Raw genomic sequence first — 14,106 nt, 5'->3', positions numbered from 1 at the left:
AGGCTACTCAAGACAGTGCCAAAATTGAGCATGACAATTCAAATCATGGCTAAAAAATGCATATAAAACTCATTAAGGTAATCTTAAGTCAATATAAATGTGATAGATTTTAACTGCAGTAACGAATAGGAAAAGAACTGACTGCCACTTTCAGTTACAAATGAGATACAGACACAACAGGGGAATTTAAAATTAAGTTGTTTTACTTGGGAATTTAATTTTAAGGAAATTTTAATAAGAAAACATTGAAAGCATTGAAAAAGCATGGTTTTGGGCCCCATGTTTTTTTTGCGTGGAAACTAATGTCAACAAGGAACCAACAGACTACACAGGCATTGTTTGCTCTACAATGGACTGATATCTCACTTGTTCTTACCAGTTATCAGCAGCTTTTCACTTTCAGTTTTAAACTGTGAGTTTCATTTAGTCAGTTTCCCATCATTGAGATCTTTTCTGACAGTAAGTTGCCTTTAAATCACTACATCCTAACTTCTCATATGTAACTAGAGTTACCTTGAAACTTAATTCTTCTACAGCTTCAAAGCACTATGGTGACTGGAATATTTTTCAAAACTACAACTGAGTTCTTAGCAGAATTTATGAACACTGCTTCACCTGCATTCATAACAGAGAGCTGTGGAAGAAAAAAACTATAAGAGAATGTGCATACACTGCAGTGTTCAGCTTGTGTTATTGGTCAAGAGTTCTGATAAAAAGTATACTTTCTCATGCACAGGTAAACCATAATCTCTTATGCATGGCTATGCTGCTTCTGGGCAAGCTCAGTATGCAAGCACAGGTGTTCAAGTAATTTTACCTTCCCACAGCATACCCCAGATTAATGGAGTTAAATTTTCAACAATCCATGTTTGCCTATTATATGATCAGTGAAAAAAGATAAATTACCATTTCTGATCCCATATCCAAAACTCTAAACTGTAAAAACTGAGCAGAAGTGTTGGGAGGATTCTTCATATTAATGCCCTCAAAAATAGGGCAACATCACAGTAACAGGAATTGCTCTAAACAGTGTAATGAAATAAAGGCAAGAATTGCTGGCTCAGGTGATTAGTAATGAGCAACCGACTCTTTCATTAACTGGGCACTAACTTAAATGTAGCCAAGGCTGGTAGTTGCCAGGCTCCTTTAGCACTGCTTGGGCCCCACAGATGGCAGTGGCAGCATGACAGTGGCATCACCTCAGTCCTCGGGGCAGCTTCTCTGACTCACAGAGGTCAGCACCACCAGTAACTCAACGGGTGCACACCTCTGCTGGAAATGGCAATCCTGTCCTGCAGCATTCAACATCACGGAGAAAGCATTCAGACTCAAAAGCAGTAAAGAAAAATAACAAAGGCCATGCAGCCCTGTATCAGCCCCACCGTGCTAGACCTCAGAATCACAGAATAGTTAGTATTGGAAGGGACCTCTAGAGATCATCCAGTCCAACTCCTCTGCCAGTGCAGGGTCACCTAGAGCAGGTGACACGGGAACGCGTCCAGGTGGGTTTTGAATGTCTCCACGACCTCCCTGGGCAGCGTGTTCCTCTGCTCTGCCACCCTCAATGGAAAGGAGTTCTTCCTCATGTTGAGGTGGAACTTCCTGTGTTTTAGTTTATGGCCATCGCTCCTCGTCCTGTCGCTGGGCACCACCAAAAAGAGTCTGGTACCTTCCTCTTGGTACCTGCCTCTGAGATATTTACATGTATTAATGAGGTCCCCTCTCAGTCTCCTCTTCTCCAAACTCCCGCAGTCTCTCCTCATAGATGCTCGGCAACATCCAGCTGCCCCGATCTCTACCTCTGCGGATAAGGTAAGGGGCTGCGGTCTCCTCAGCGGCGGCTGAGGGAGCGCTTTTAAAAGCCAACAGCAAAGTTGGACGACACGGAGCCTTCGCCGCCTCCGCCGCCCCAACACCCACACCCCTCCTCGGCGGCCGGGCCGGGCCGGGCCGGGCGCTCCCTGCCCCGGGGGGAGCCCGCCCAGCGCCGCCGCTGGCCCGCACCTCGCCCGGCGGCCCGAGGGGGACGGACTCAAGGTCAGGCGGCGGCGGCGGCGGCGGCGGGCGGGGGGCCGGGCCCGTAACGGATGTGCCCGCCCGCCCCGCCTCCTGCGCTGACAGAAAGGCGGCGGCGGCTCCTGGTGCGCCAGCGGCAGCCGCGCGGAGGCTGGTGCGGAGCAGCAGCGGCGCCCCCGGAGCTGCCCGAGAGCCCGCCCGCGGCAACCGCCGCCCCGCACGCCCACGAGCCTCCCGAGCCGCTCCGCTCCTCCCCGCCTCGCTCCGCTCCGCCGCCGGCTTTGCCCGGGCCGCCGCGCCCCCCCGGGGATGGCGGTGCTGGCTCTGGCCCTGGAGGGACTCGCCATCTTCGGGCTCATCCTCTTCGTCGTGCTGTGGCTCATGCACTTCATGTCCATCATCTACACGTAAGCGCCGGGGTGCGGGGGGATGGCGCCGCGTTGTTCCGTCACCCACCCGCCATCGCGCCCGGAGCGCCCGGGCAGCGGGGCCCCGTCCGCTGCAGCCGCACCGCCTCCCCCGCGGCCGGCGGCTCCTCTTCCCCCGGGTGTCAGCACCGGGATCCCCCGCCGGGAGACCCGAGCGTCACGCCGCCGTCCTCAGTGCACAGCTGGGTTCGTGCTATCGCTCTTCGGGTAAAAACCGCCCTCTGTGGGTTTCTGCCTCCTGCTCTGCGCCGTGATCTTTGCTCCTTTGCCCTTAGCGCTGCTGGGGAAGGCTTGGGTTTTGTTGTGTGCCGGTACACCTGTAAAGCGAGGCTTTTCCGGTGATGGTGGGAGACCAGCGTGCACAGCACTTACCAAATGTGTGATATTTTGATTGTGCAACGGCTGTACAGAAGAGCAACTGAAGGAGTACAGTATCCTCTACCAGGCAGACAAAATTTTAGCCATAAGTATGCTTCTTTTTTTCTGCTGAGAAATGATGGTAGTACTAATAAAAACAAGTATATATAGTGTGTTAGACCCTTCTTGGATAAGTACAAGTAGAAATTCTTTTATGAGTTTGTGCACACATTTTTGACGGACGAACAAAGCAGATACAGCCTAGCAGAGGCGTTGGCTGTGGGCATGTGAGGGAAGAATTAAGAAGGCATCTCTTTTTGTAGAAGGTCCTGTTTTGCTCCTTTAAGCAAAAGGCAACTCTTGCATCACTGCTAGGATTAGAAAATAGCTGAATTTGTTTGCTTTGCTTGTGTTTATCTATTCTCCTTTCTTGCTGTTCCACTGCATCTGATAGGTATCTGTGATAAATCCCAGCCATTGTTGAAAGCAAATCTCACAGAATGGGTAAGGGTGGAAGGGACCGCAGTATGTCAATCTGGTCCAACCTCCCTGCTCAAGCAGGGTCATCCTAGAGCACATGGCACAGGATTGTGTCCAAACAGTTCTTGAATATCTCCAGCGAGGGAAACACCATAGCCTCTCTGGGCAACCTGTTTCAGTGGTTGATCACCCCCACAGTAAAGAAGTTCTTCCTCATATTCAGGTGGAACTTCCTCTGCATCGGTTTCGGGCCATTGCTTCTCATCCTATTGCTTGGCTCCATCCTCTTGACACCCTCCCTTCAGATACTTAGAGACATTAATGAGGTCCCATCTCAGTTGTCTCCTCTCGAGGCTGAACAAGCCCAGTTCCCTCACCCATAAGAGAGATGCTCCAGTCCCTTAATCATCTTTGTTGCCTTCCACTGGACCTGCTTCAGAAGCTCCATGTCTCTCATGTACTAAGGAGCTCAGAACTGGACACAGCCATGTGAGGCCTCAGCAGGGCTGAGTAGAGAGGCAGAATCACCTCACTTAACCTGCTGGCAATACTCTTCTTAATGCACCCCAGGATATCATTGGCCTGCTTGGCCACGTGGACACACTGGTGCTTCATGGACACCTTGTTGTCCATGAGGATCCCCAGGTTCTTCTCTACAGAGCTGCTTTCCAGCAGGTTGGCCCCCAGCCTGTGCCGGTGCCTGGGGTTATTCTTCCCCAGGTGAGGACCCTTCATTTGCCTTTGTTGAATTTTAGACTGTTTTTCTCTGTCCATCTCTCCAACTTGTCAAGGTCCTTCTGAAGGGCTGCACAGCCCTCTGGGGTATTGGCCACTCCTCCGATCTTTGTGTTATCAGTGAACTTGCTGAGGAGGCATCTGTCCCTTCATCCAAGGCATTGATGGATAAGTTCAACAATACTGGGCCCAGTATTGAACACTGGGGGACACCACTACTAACCGGCCTCAAACTAGACCCCGTGCCACTAATTATGACCCTCTGCGATCTGCTGTTCAGGCAGTTCTCAGTGCTCCTCACCGTCCACTCATCCAGTCCATGCTTCCAGAGTTGAATTTGTGGATACCGGAGATTTGCTTCTTTTGCCCTTGGTCTTAGTTGCCTTATGGTTTGGTTTGGTTTTTTTTCTTTGTTAGTTTGTGGTTCTTTGGTTTATTTTATATTAAATCATTTATAAGCTCTAATAATTTTTTCTGCTCAAGTTACCCTTAGATCTAATATTCACTTGGATAATTAACTTCTTTCTTGAAAACTATCTGTATGGGTTGTCTTGGACATAAATGGCAGAATTTCAGTACGGGGGAGGAGAAAGGGTGCTTAGTGGGAGATGAAAACATAGGCTGCTGTGGACACAGCTAATTTTGGACAGCTTTGAAACTGATTAAAACAGTCCATTGCATGTTAAAACCTCAATCAGGCAGACCTGTGTAGTGCTGCTGCTCATAAATCTTTAAGAAAGACTGACAGCTGTAAAGGGCAGGAGATGCAAATGGCAACATAGGGGAAGACATGAAAGAGGATAAACAGGAGGGAGAAGGATGAGATATGCTAAGAGACATGAGAAGAAAAAACAAGGGAGAACCAGAGAGAAGGGTACACTTTTGGGCAATCAGTGCCACAGGAGCTACCCCTTCAAAGGCACTGCCTCTTGTGGAGGCAGCACACTGGAGGAGGGAAACTCCTGAATGCACTCTGGGCTGCAGGTAAGATACCCCTGAATGGACTTTGACCTGTCAGGCAACCCACCCTGAGGAGCTGCAGCCTGTGGATGACTCACCCGAGAAGACTGCAGCCAGTGACGGGCCCATACTGGAGCTGACTCAGGGATTGCAAACCTGTAGTCAGTCTCTCCTGAGCAGCTACACCTGCTAGAGCAGCGTAACGGTTAAGACGCAACCAGCAGTGGAGGAAAATAAGTGAGAAGCAAGGCATGGCCAGAAGAACCTTTACATGCTGAATTTTGCCTCCTATGTTGTCTTGCTGAAGGGCAGGGGAGGGACTGAATGTAAGGAACTGTGCAAAAGAGCAGTTCAGATGGAAAAGTGGGGAGGAAATGTCTCTGACTGAAGCTGAGCCTGGAGAAGGAAGGCAAAAGGTACTTCCCTGAAAGTTGTTTGTCTTTTTTTCTCAATACCCACATTGATAATTAGTTGCCCATTAATTGACAATAATTTGAGTAGAATTGCCTGAGTTGAGGCAGTTTTGCCTGTGACAGTAATTGGTGGGGAATGCAGGCAGCAGTTGGACCTGGTATGGCCTGGGTCTGGAGTATTTGTAGTCATGTGAAACCTAGAAGGAGTTGTGCTTTGTGTTAATGGGAACTTGTCTTATGAGCGTGTGTATTGTGTATGAGGAGTTAATGCAGATTGTGTGTTTGCAGATGGAAAACTTGCCAGTTGTGAAGAGGATGGTAAGAACTGAGGTGATGCAGTTTCAGCCTCTGAGGCCCCTGGAAAAAAGTATGCTTCCACTGGGGCTCTGGAGTTACTGTCTCAGCAGGGCCAGAGCCAGGAGCTCTTTGGCAGAGAAATGGGCTGATGGTAACAGAGGTATTTAATGTTCAGTGTGAAAAGGTGGCCCATGGCTGGAGGTGAACAGCTGGTAGCACTGAAGTGACCAAAGTGCAATCTGTGCTGAGTTGGCAGGCTGTTGTGGAGGAGCTGCCTCAGTTACAGTGATTTGAGGAAACAGGACCACAGCTGCCCATAGTATGACCACGCAGCTGCCCTTTGAAGTAATAAAGAAGTGCTGGGCACCTAAAGCAGCCGTCCCAGGGAGCTGTCCTTGCAGTGGCTGTGGTGGTACTGGGCAACTGAAGCTGATGGCATATAGCTGACGGCTGGAGAGAGCACTGCTCTGGTGATTTTGGAGCCTGTGGCACTTGTTAGCATTGCTCTGTGCAAGGGAGGAGGACTGTGGGGTTTTCTGATGGAATTGTACATAGAAGAATACCCTGGTCCTGCAAGCAAGATATCTCTGTGAAAGGAATTAGCAGAATCAGGAGATCAACTCTGCTTCGAATGCTGGAACATGTTTCTGGGGAAAGGACCCCAGATAGATGGTGATTGTTAGTGCTGAACACTCTGTTAGTGACCTGAAAACTCTGGTGGCTGGACACTTTTACTAGTGCCCCTCATCTCATAGAGACTAATTCTGTCCTGGATAGCAGACGCAGCACACTGCACCCGTTCCTAAACCCCTGAGGTATGAAGGAGTTTTCACTTACAGAAACTTCTTCTGATGTCAGTGGGAGGATGCAGTATTAGAATAGAGTTATGTGGTACTTGTCATATACTGAAAAATACTTACATTGTACCTGTTAGAGGAAGTAAAGAGGAAAGTTGAAACTAATTAGTCTTTCTGTTTTCTCTTTATGTTCTGAACTGGTGAGTTGGAAGAGCTGATCTCTACCACTGGAGTACTAAGATAGTGTTGTAACATGTCAGTGACACTGTTGTGGACTAGACAGTCATCCTTCTGTGGTTCCTCATTGGTATTTAAGATGTTCAGTTTAGCAAAACACTTAGGACATGTGTGAATTAAGTAGATAAATGGGGTTATTCAAGAAAGTAAGCTTTTTTGCCTTGAAATGCTGTCAGCAGTTGTCAACCTTAAGGTCAAGACAACATTTCTTTTGCATTGGCTTGTGCTGTAATGGCTTTAAAAGTTATAGTGTTTGGATACCTAAGGTACTGTACAAGGGTTCAGTTGAGGAAGAGTGCCTGTCCTTCCATAATGCATTTGCAAAATCTGGTTCTTGCCACCGCTTTTCCCTACTGCCTTGCCTTACTTTGGATGGGTTTGAATCACAGAAACATTTAGGTTGGAAAAGCTGAGATCATTGAGTCCAGCCTTTGACTACCTTGTCAATTAAACCTTATGACAAAGTACAATGTCTAGTTGTTTCTTGAACATTTCCAGGGATGGTGACTCCACCACTTCCCTAGGCAGCCCATTCCAAATCTTGACCACCTTTTCCATGAAGAAATTCTTCGTGATGTCCAACCTGAAGCTCCCCTGGCACAGCATGAGGCCATTTCCTCTTGTCCTATTGCTAGTTACGTGGGAGAAGAGACCAACTCCCAACTGGCTACAACCTGCTTTCTGGTAGTTTTAGAGAGCAATAAGGTCTCCCCTGAACCTTCTCTTCTCTAGGCTAAACAACAGTAGCTCCTTCAGCTGCTCCTTTACAAGACTTGTGCTCCAGACCCTTCAGCAGCTTCATTGTTCTTCTCTGGACATGCTGCAGCACCTCGGTGTCTTTCTTGCTGTGAGGGGCCCAAAACTGGGCACCGGATTTGAGGTGTGGCCTCACCAGTGCCAAGTACAGGGGGACAATTTCTTCCTTGGTCCTGCTGGTCACACTATTGCTGATACAAGCCAGGATGCCATTGGCCTCCTTGACCACCTGGTCCCACTGCTGTCTGCAGTTCAGCCGATTGTCCAGCAGCACTGCCAGGTCCTTTTCTGCTGGGCGGCTTTCCAACCACTCTTCCCCCAGCCTGTAGCGCTGCCTGGGGTTGTTGTGACCCAAAGGCACGACCTGGCATTTTGCCTTGTTGGACCTCATACAATTGGCCTCAGCCCATCAATCCACATCCCTCTCCAGGGCCTTCCTACTCTCCAAGAGATCAACACTCCCACCCAACTTAGTGTCATCTGTGAACTTACTGAGGATGCACTTGATCCCCTTGTCCAGATTGTCAACAAAGATATTAAACACATTAGGTAATGTTCGGTAACTAAAACAAACATTAGATAATGTTTAGTAACTATTTATTTGTTTTTGCTGCTTTATTTGTCTGGTCCGAAAAACTGAACTCATGTGAAGTCATGTTCTGGCTTTGAGTCTCCATTGTTCTTGTACCAGTTGTCGGTGGCAATTCTAATTATAGCACCTAATGGAAATCACTTTAAGGCAGCCGCAGTCAGTTGGTGCTGAGGCTCCTCATTGTCTTGGTTCCCAGGTGTAAGTGCGAAGGGTAGTGTGTGTCAATTAATTGATAAACTGGTTTTAGACAAATTGATACTGCTGGATTTAGACAAATTATTTTAAAAAGCTTTTAGTTACCGTAGTCAATGAAGAAATAATGAATTCTGCATTTATGTGGCATTTGGGTGTAACCGGGCCTGTTGCACCTTGTCTGCTGAGTGAAATACAAGACTTCTAGGAACATATAAACGTAATAAAACACCCAAATATAACTAAAAGTAATTAATTGCCTTAGTGTAATGTGTATGGACACAAGGAGGAAATTCAGTTTGCACAGATGCATAAAACTCAAGTTTCCTGAGGTACTTCTGCAACATTGAAGAACTTTCTAAACATGGCTTCCAAACCTAAACAAAACCCCCACATAGCCTATGTTTGACTTCTGCTTTTTTTTCTGTGCAGTCTTTTGATATTTTGGTTAATAATCTATTACTGTATAGTGATTATAACACTTAATTTGTAAGAAAATAGTTTTATTTCTCTTGGCCCAGTTTGCTTGTCTTGTCAGCTGTTTGTTTGTTTTTTTTAAATCTTTGACCCCCCTCTTCCTGGTTAGTCTGTGATTTGTGTCCAGAATTACCGTGCTCTGTTCTCTGATCTCTCTGCTTCTCTTTGTCATCTCATTTTCACCTTTTTGTTTGTTGGTGGGACTGTCTCCTCCTTTGGACTGTCTTACACTTCGCAGTGTCTGGCAACAGATAGGGTAAGGTAGCTGTTAAGAGCAGCAGTAGTTACCCACTTTGCCATCATAGGGGTTGCATTTTCTCTGGTTTGTGAAAGTGCTTTGGAGGCATCTTATTACAGATAAGAACCAAGTAGGTTGTAGCGTAGATCTAATTTAAAAGGCAATCTTCAGAGAGCTCTCCTGTTACTATCAAGTGTTACCAGGCATAAGTGAACCAACATTTTGCTAGACTTTGGAGATAATGCAAGGACTCATTTATGAGATTAGAGGTACCCTTCCCTCCTATTGATAATCACACACAAACAGAAAGCTGCAAAGTGATGGTATTGGAACTTCTCCAGGAGTTGTCTGGAAGATGTCTAGGACATGTGAAATGGCATGTCTGTTCTTGGGTGTGTGACTTAGTTGAATCTTTATACAACTTGAACTACTTACACTGAAATTTTTCATACAGGTTGTCTACCTCAAGGTAAATAGTTTTTCGAGTAGCTGATGACAAGGATGACATAAAATGTTGGTGACACTAACAACAGATTGTTGTCTTTGATCTTGTATATTTGGAACACGGAACGGAGCAAACTCGTAATCTCATTAGCAGTATCTTTCTGCAAAAATTCTTAGAGGGTTAAAAGCATTACAGATCTCTGTGATGGGAGAGGGGGAAATAGATTAAATTTTTAGGCTGCAGGAGTCTGTGGGGTGTTTTGCTGCTCCTTCTTCCCCTGCCAGTGATATTAACTGCATAATATGAGGTGGTACAGTGGATGGATGAAATACATTGTCAAGAGTTGTGCCTCTTAACCTTTTGAAATACTATTGATATGTATCAAAATTATGTTACATCACACTTCTTTTTAAGCATCTTTTAGAGGGGTGATACATATGTTTCATAACAGCATTTCCAAGCAGATTTTTTTGTGCAGATTGTGTAGTGGTGAGAGAGGTGAATTCATCTATTTTTCTGAGAGTCTGTGAGCCAAATTTTGTGGGTTTCTTTAGAGATAAGACAGATAAAATTTACCAACTCAGTTTTTCTGGTTTGTATCTACTGGAAATTTAAAAAAAAACCCAAAAAACCATTGCCCTTCTGAAATGCTGACAGACATGATGTTGAGTGTAGCAGCGTTACTTTAACTTACCATTTTCTTTCAAAGTTTGGGTTGTTGTTGTTATGGTGTTTAATAATTGCTTTCTTCAATATGTGATGTTTCTTACAGGAGACTTATTCAAGCTTTCCAAGGCATTTGCAGCACAAGGGCACTTACACTGTCTCATTGACAACTGTGTAGTCCAGACAACGTTTACAGCTTTTCTGTTACTGTGGCTGGGATTAATAGGGCCCAGGACTGTGTGTTCACACCTGTGTGAATTGGTGTTTGAGCGTCTTTCTTCAGCATTATGCTGTTTTGTACTCTGGAAACACTTGCTGATGAGTTAATGAAATAAAAATTGGCCTGTCATACACCGAAAATAAAGAAAAAGTTTTGGCATGATTCGATAATATAGTTTCTTCTTAGCCATTAACATAATTCTGGCAGTTAACTATTTTGTAATCTTTTAGGGAGAAAAATTGAGAAATATTTGCGTGGCAGGGATCTTTGGCGCAAAACAAGCAGTAAAGAGCAGCCTGGGGTCTGTAGGAAGCATGTTATGTAGTGTTTAGCAAATTATGTTGTCATTTAAACTTGTACCTTATGAAATAATTGAATCTGAGCTAGTTTAGTGTTAACAGATTTTTAAAATAAGTCAGAAAACCAAATTGAATAGTCTCACAATACAATAGTTTAAAGTTTTGTGTTTTAGAAGATCCCGTACTTAACACTGATGGGTTGATGCTGTACTAAAAGCTTGGTTTATCTGACCCAGAGTTACAGCCATCCATCCACTGGAGATGCTTTCATAAACAAAACACAAATTGTGGTGGATGCAGTTCTCTGAAGTTGCATGGTTTGTTGCGAAGAGTCTGTATCAAAAAGGGTTTCTATTTCTGTGCCTTAGTGACTCCTGATTTGGTGCTCAAAGGGATAATCCAAATCCACCTCCTACTGCTACACCTTTCTAAACATTTCTGCAGTACTAATCTGCCTTTAGTGAGCATGTGGCTATGTGGTGACTCAGATCAGCAAGCTAGCTTTTTCTGTGGGATACTTCCCTGTTTGATCAGCAGCCTGATCCAATTTATGTTGTGGTATTGACTGTTTTATAGCCACCGGTGGGCTGAGGGTGAGGGAAAGCAGAAACAGGGAGTGAATTGCTGTTTTGGTGGCAAACTGCAGGTAGACTACAAGGGAAAACGGTGTGTTCATTTTAATGCTTAGTGTGATCCGTAATGGATGTGTTGTAGGCAACTTGCCGTGTTTTTGTTAAGCCCACTACATTTCAGCTTGCTGAATTGTAAACTGCCTAGGATTTGGTCAGTAACAGGGTTCCCATTACTTCAAGTTTAACCACAGCCGATTCTATGGGAGCCTGTTTGTTTATCCTTTATCGTGCAGGTGTGGGGGCAGGGAGGGGAGTAGGAGAAGACATATTCACTGGTTTTGAGTTCTGTAGTGTTGTTCTTATTCCTGAAAGATAAGGGTTTTTTTTCTTCTGCTTAAAACTTTAAAATGTGTTTGAAATCATCTTTAACTCCCCTGTCTCCCCCCTCTTCCCACTCCCCCTCTTTTAGAAAAACTGTATCAAGTTACAGATTACATCTACTGAACGTGATTTTGTGGTAATATTTGGAAAATGCTGGTTGAAGAATTTCAGTTGTGTGTTGAGATTTTATATTTGAAATGGTGACTAGCACTAGATAGAATTTGTTCTGCGTTGTATAATTTTGTTTGTCTTTGTTACTAGCAACTGATCGAACTATTACTTTCCAAAACTGAAAGAGCAAATCAGTGTTTGGTTTTCGAGAACAGTCACCTTCTGAAAAATAACAATGATCGCAATCTGGGTCCTTTCTTGATTAGCTCCTGCTCAAGACCTTTAATTTGACTTCTCCACCAAAAAAAAAAAAGGCGCTATTTTGGAGCTTAAGTTTTGGGGTTTTTTTCCTAATCATTGCCCTTTCTCTCCACTACCCACTGATTTCAGTGCTTTACATTCTAAGGTCCTTTTCTTTTTTTTTTTTGTATGGGGGGGATGTGTAGTACAGGAGAAAATATGTGTGAAGCGTATGAGATGATTGATCTGCCGTGTACATTCACCTGGCATGTGATGAAGCAGTACCCAATTGCAGCATGCTTTTCAATATAAACTCCTAGTATGCAGAAGGTAGGGTTACATTTTTTGTTTTCAGTGGTTTTGCAGGCATGCACAAACTTATGACTATTTCTCTGCTGACAGACAGCCTCTACTACAAAGTGCACACCTGAATCTTACCTTCCATGTACTTCTTTCAGACTTGCCTACTTCCGTCTATCTCTGAATATTTTATCAAGGCTAAGTGACATGTTAATTGTTTTTAATTACATCAGGGTATCCTCTTAAGTTCTTTCCCGTTGTCCACACCTGTGTGTTTCTGCTCCTCCCTGTTGTTAGATCTGACAGTTGTGTAACTATTAGTTTGCTGAGTGAGTGGATTGACTTGCCCTGTGTCCATGTGGCTGCTGAATTGGATGTAAGTAGGTGACAAGAGGGGAGGATGGGAAAGACTGCCTGCCTGAAAGCACTCTGGGTGACTGATGCAGTGGTTTGACCCAGGCCAGCAGCCAAGCAAAGGTATCCTGACCTGGGACCAGCATATTTCTATAGGCTGATGTCTTCCTTCGGTCAAGACAGGTATCAGGGTGACATGCGTTTAGTATTACTTTGAGTCACTTGTGCGTGCTGGCAGTGTTTTCTATTACTTATTAACTTGAGTCAACTGTTTCTTGAGCAAATAGGGGCAAGGAGCAAACTATAAGGGAGTGCATGCTGTGATGTAGAGTTGGTTGTGGAATAGTTTTCAGGGACCTGACCCAAATCTGTGGTCAGCTCAGCTCTTCTGGAAGCCCACTGAAGCATGAGAAGGAAGGAGACCCTATTCCTGCTCTTCTCTCATGATCTTGGCAGCACATTCACAGCCACTTTCTTGAATGTGCTCTGGAGCTTCTTGCCTTCCCTAATGTGCCCAAACTCTAATTTGGCAGAACACAATCTGAACTGCAAGGAAAAAAAAGCCAGGTTTAACTTTCTGTTAAGTGAATGAATTGAAGCAGGATTGTATGGGCATCAGTACCAGCATGATACTTTGTTTGGTTGGTGTTGATGGTAACACAGGAGAAGGATTTTCAGGGAATCTTTGCTGCCAGTGAAACTACATGATCATCTTGCCACATCCTTTCAAACTAACTAGGTTAAATTGATGACATGTGAACATTACATGTGTGCTAATAGTTTTGTGGTGGTTTATGTATCTCAGCTAATTTACTGTGGGATTAGACAAATATCAGCACCGATGAGAAGCACAGGACGTCCCAGAAGAGGGGAAAGGAGGGAAGAAGGAGTGCCTCGGAGCAGTAGCCTGTAGTTAAACTGGTTCAGCTACGTTATAAAGCTCCACTCAAGGGGAAAAAAGGCTGAAAACAAGATCAAGGTGTTTGTTTCTTGCTTTAGGAATAATTCTCTCCATTTACTAAGAGAGCTGTGACCACTGCTTTTTGTTTGACCTGTGTTTCAGTTTTTGAATCTCTGAAGTCTAGAAGGTCTATAAAGAGGAGTGTAATAGACCTACTAATGCAACAGTAGTATGCCTGCATGCTTAAATCCGGGTATAAAAGTATAAGAAATAAGTACTTGATAACAGCATGTTATTCAGCCTTAGTTGTGTTTCTCTGCCTCCATGCACAAGTGTCTAGTTTTGCTTCTTGGTGGGATGGACCAGAGCTATGACAATGGCTGCTTCTATAGACCCCATCCCTCCCACCTTCACAGGCAGGCAAAAACCTTCACATACCTATTTATTATATAAAATATAATTATATAACATTATATAATATATATCAATATCTAGTAAAAAAAAAATCTTAGTCTAAGTTGAAAAAGCTCTCTAAGATCATCAAGTCCAACTGTTAACCTAACACTAAACCATGTCTGTAAGTGCCACATCTAAACATTTTTTAACTATCTACAGGTTTGGTGACTCTACTACTTCCTTGGG

General features: G+C 44.7%; 1 protein-coding gene across 2 annotated transcripts in view; it reads left to right on the top strand.

Annotated features, from left to right (window-relative positions):
- Positions 1–1,721: 1,721 nt before the first annotated feature.
- UGCG (UDP-glucose ceramide glucosyltransferase) overlaps positions 1,722–14,106 on the top strand; it is a 30,850-nt gene continuing 18,465 nt past the window's right edge. The window contains exon 1 of one of the 2 annotated variants that reach the window (XM_039389322.1): positions 1,722–1,812. In XM_039389322.1, the coding sequence (XP_039245256.1) occupies positions 1,766–1,812 (47 nt within the window). In that variant the 5' untranslated portion in view covers positions 1,722–1,765. Of the gene's footprint in view, positions 1,813–2,128; positions 2,424–14,106 lie in introns of those variants that run through there. The other variant, XM_027710319.2, reaches the window with a different exon arrangement.

Source organism: Pipra filicauda, unplaced genomic scaffold (genome assembly GCF_003945595.2).
Source record: "Pipra filicauda isolate LSUMZ 115617 unplaced genomic scaffold, ASM394559v2 scaffold71_size5581439_pilon, whole genome shotgun sequence".
Lineage (NCBI taxonomy): Eukaryota > Metazoa > Chordata > Aves > Passeriformes > Pipridae > Pipra > Pipra filicauda.
The sequence above is the reverse complement of the archived record's forward strand: the minus strand, read 5'-3'. Positions and strand labels throughout refer to the sequence as shown.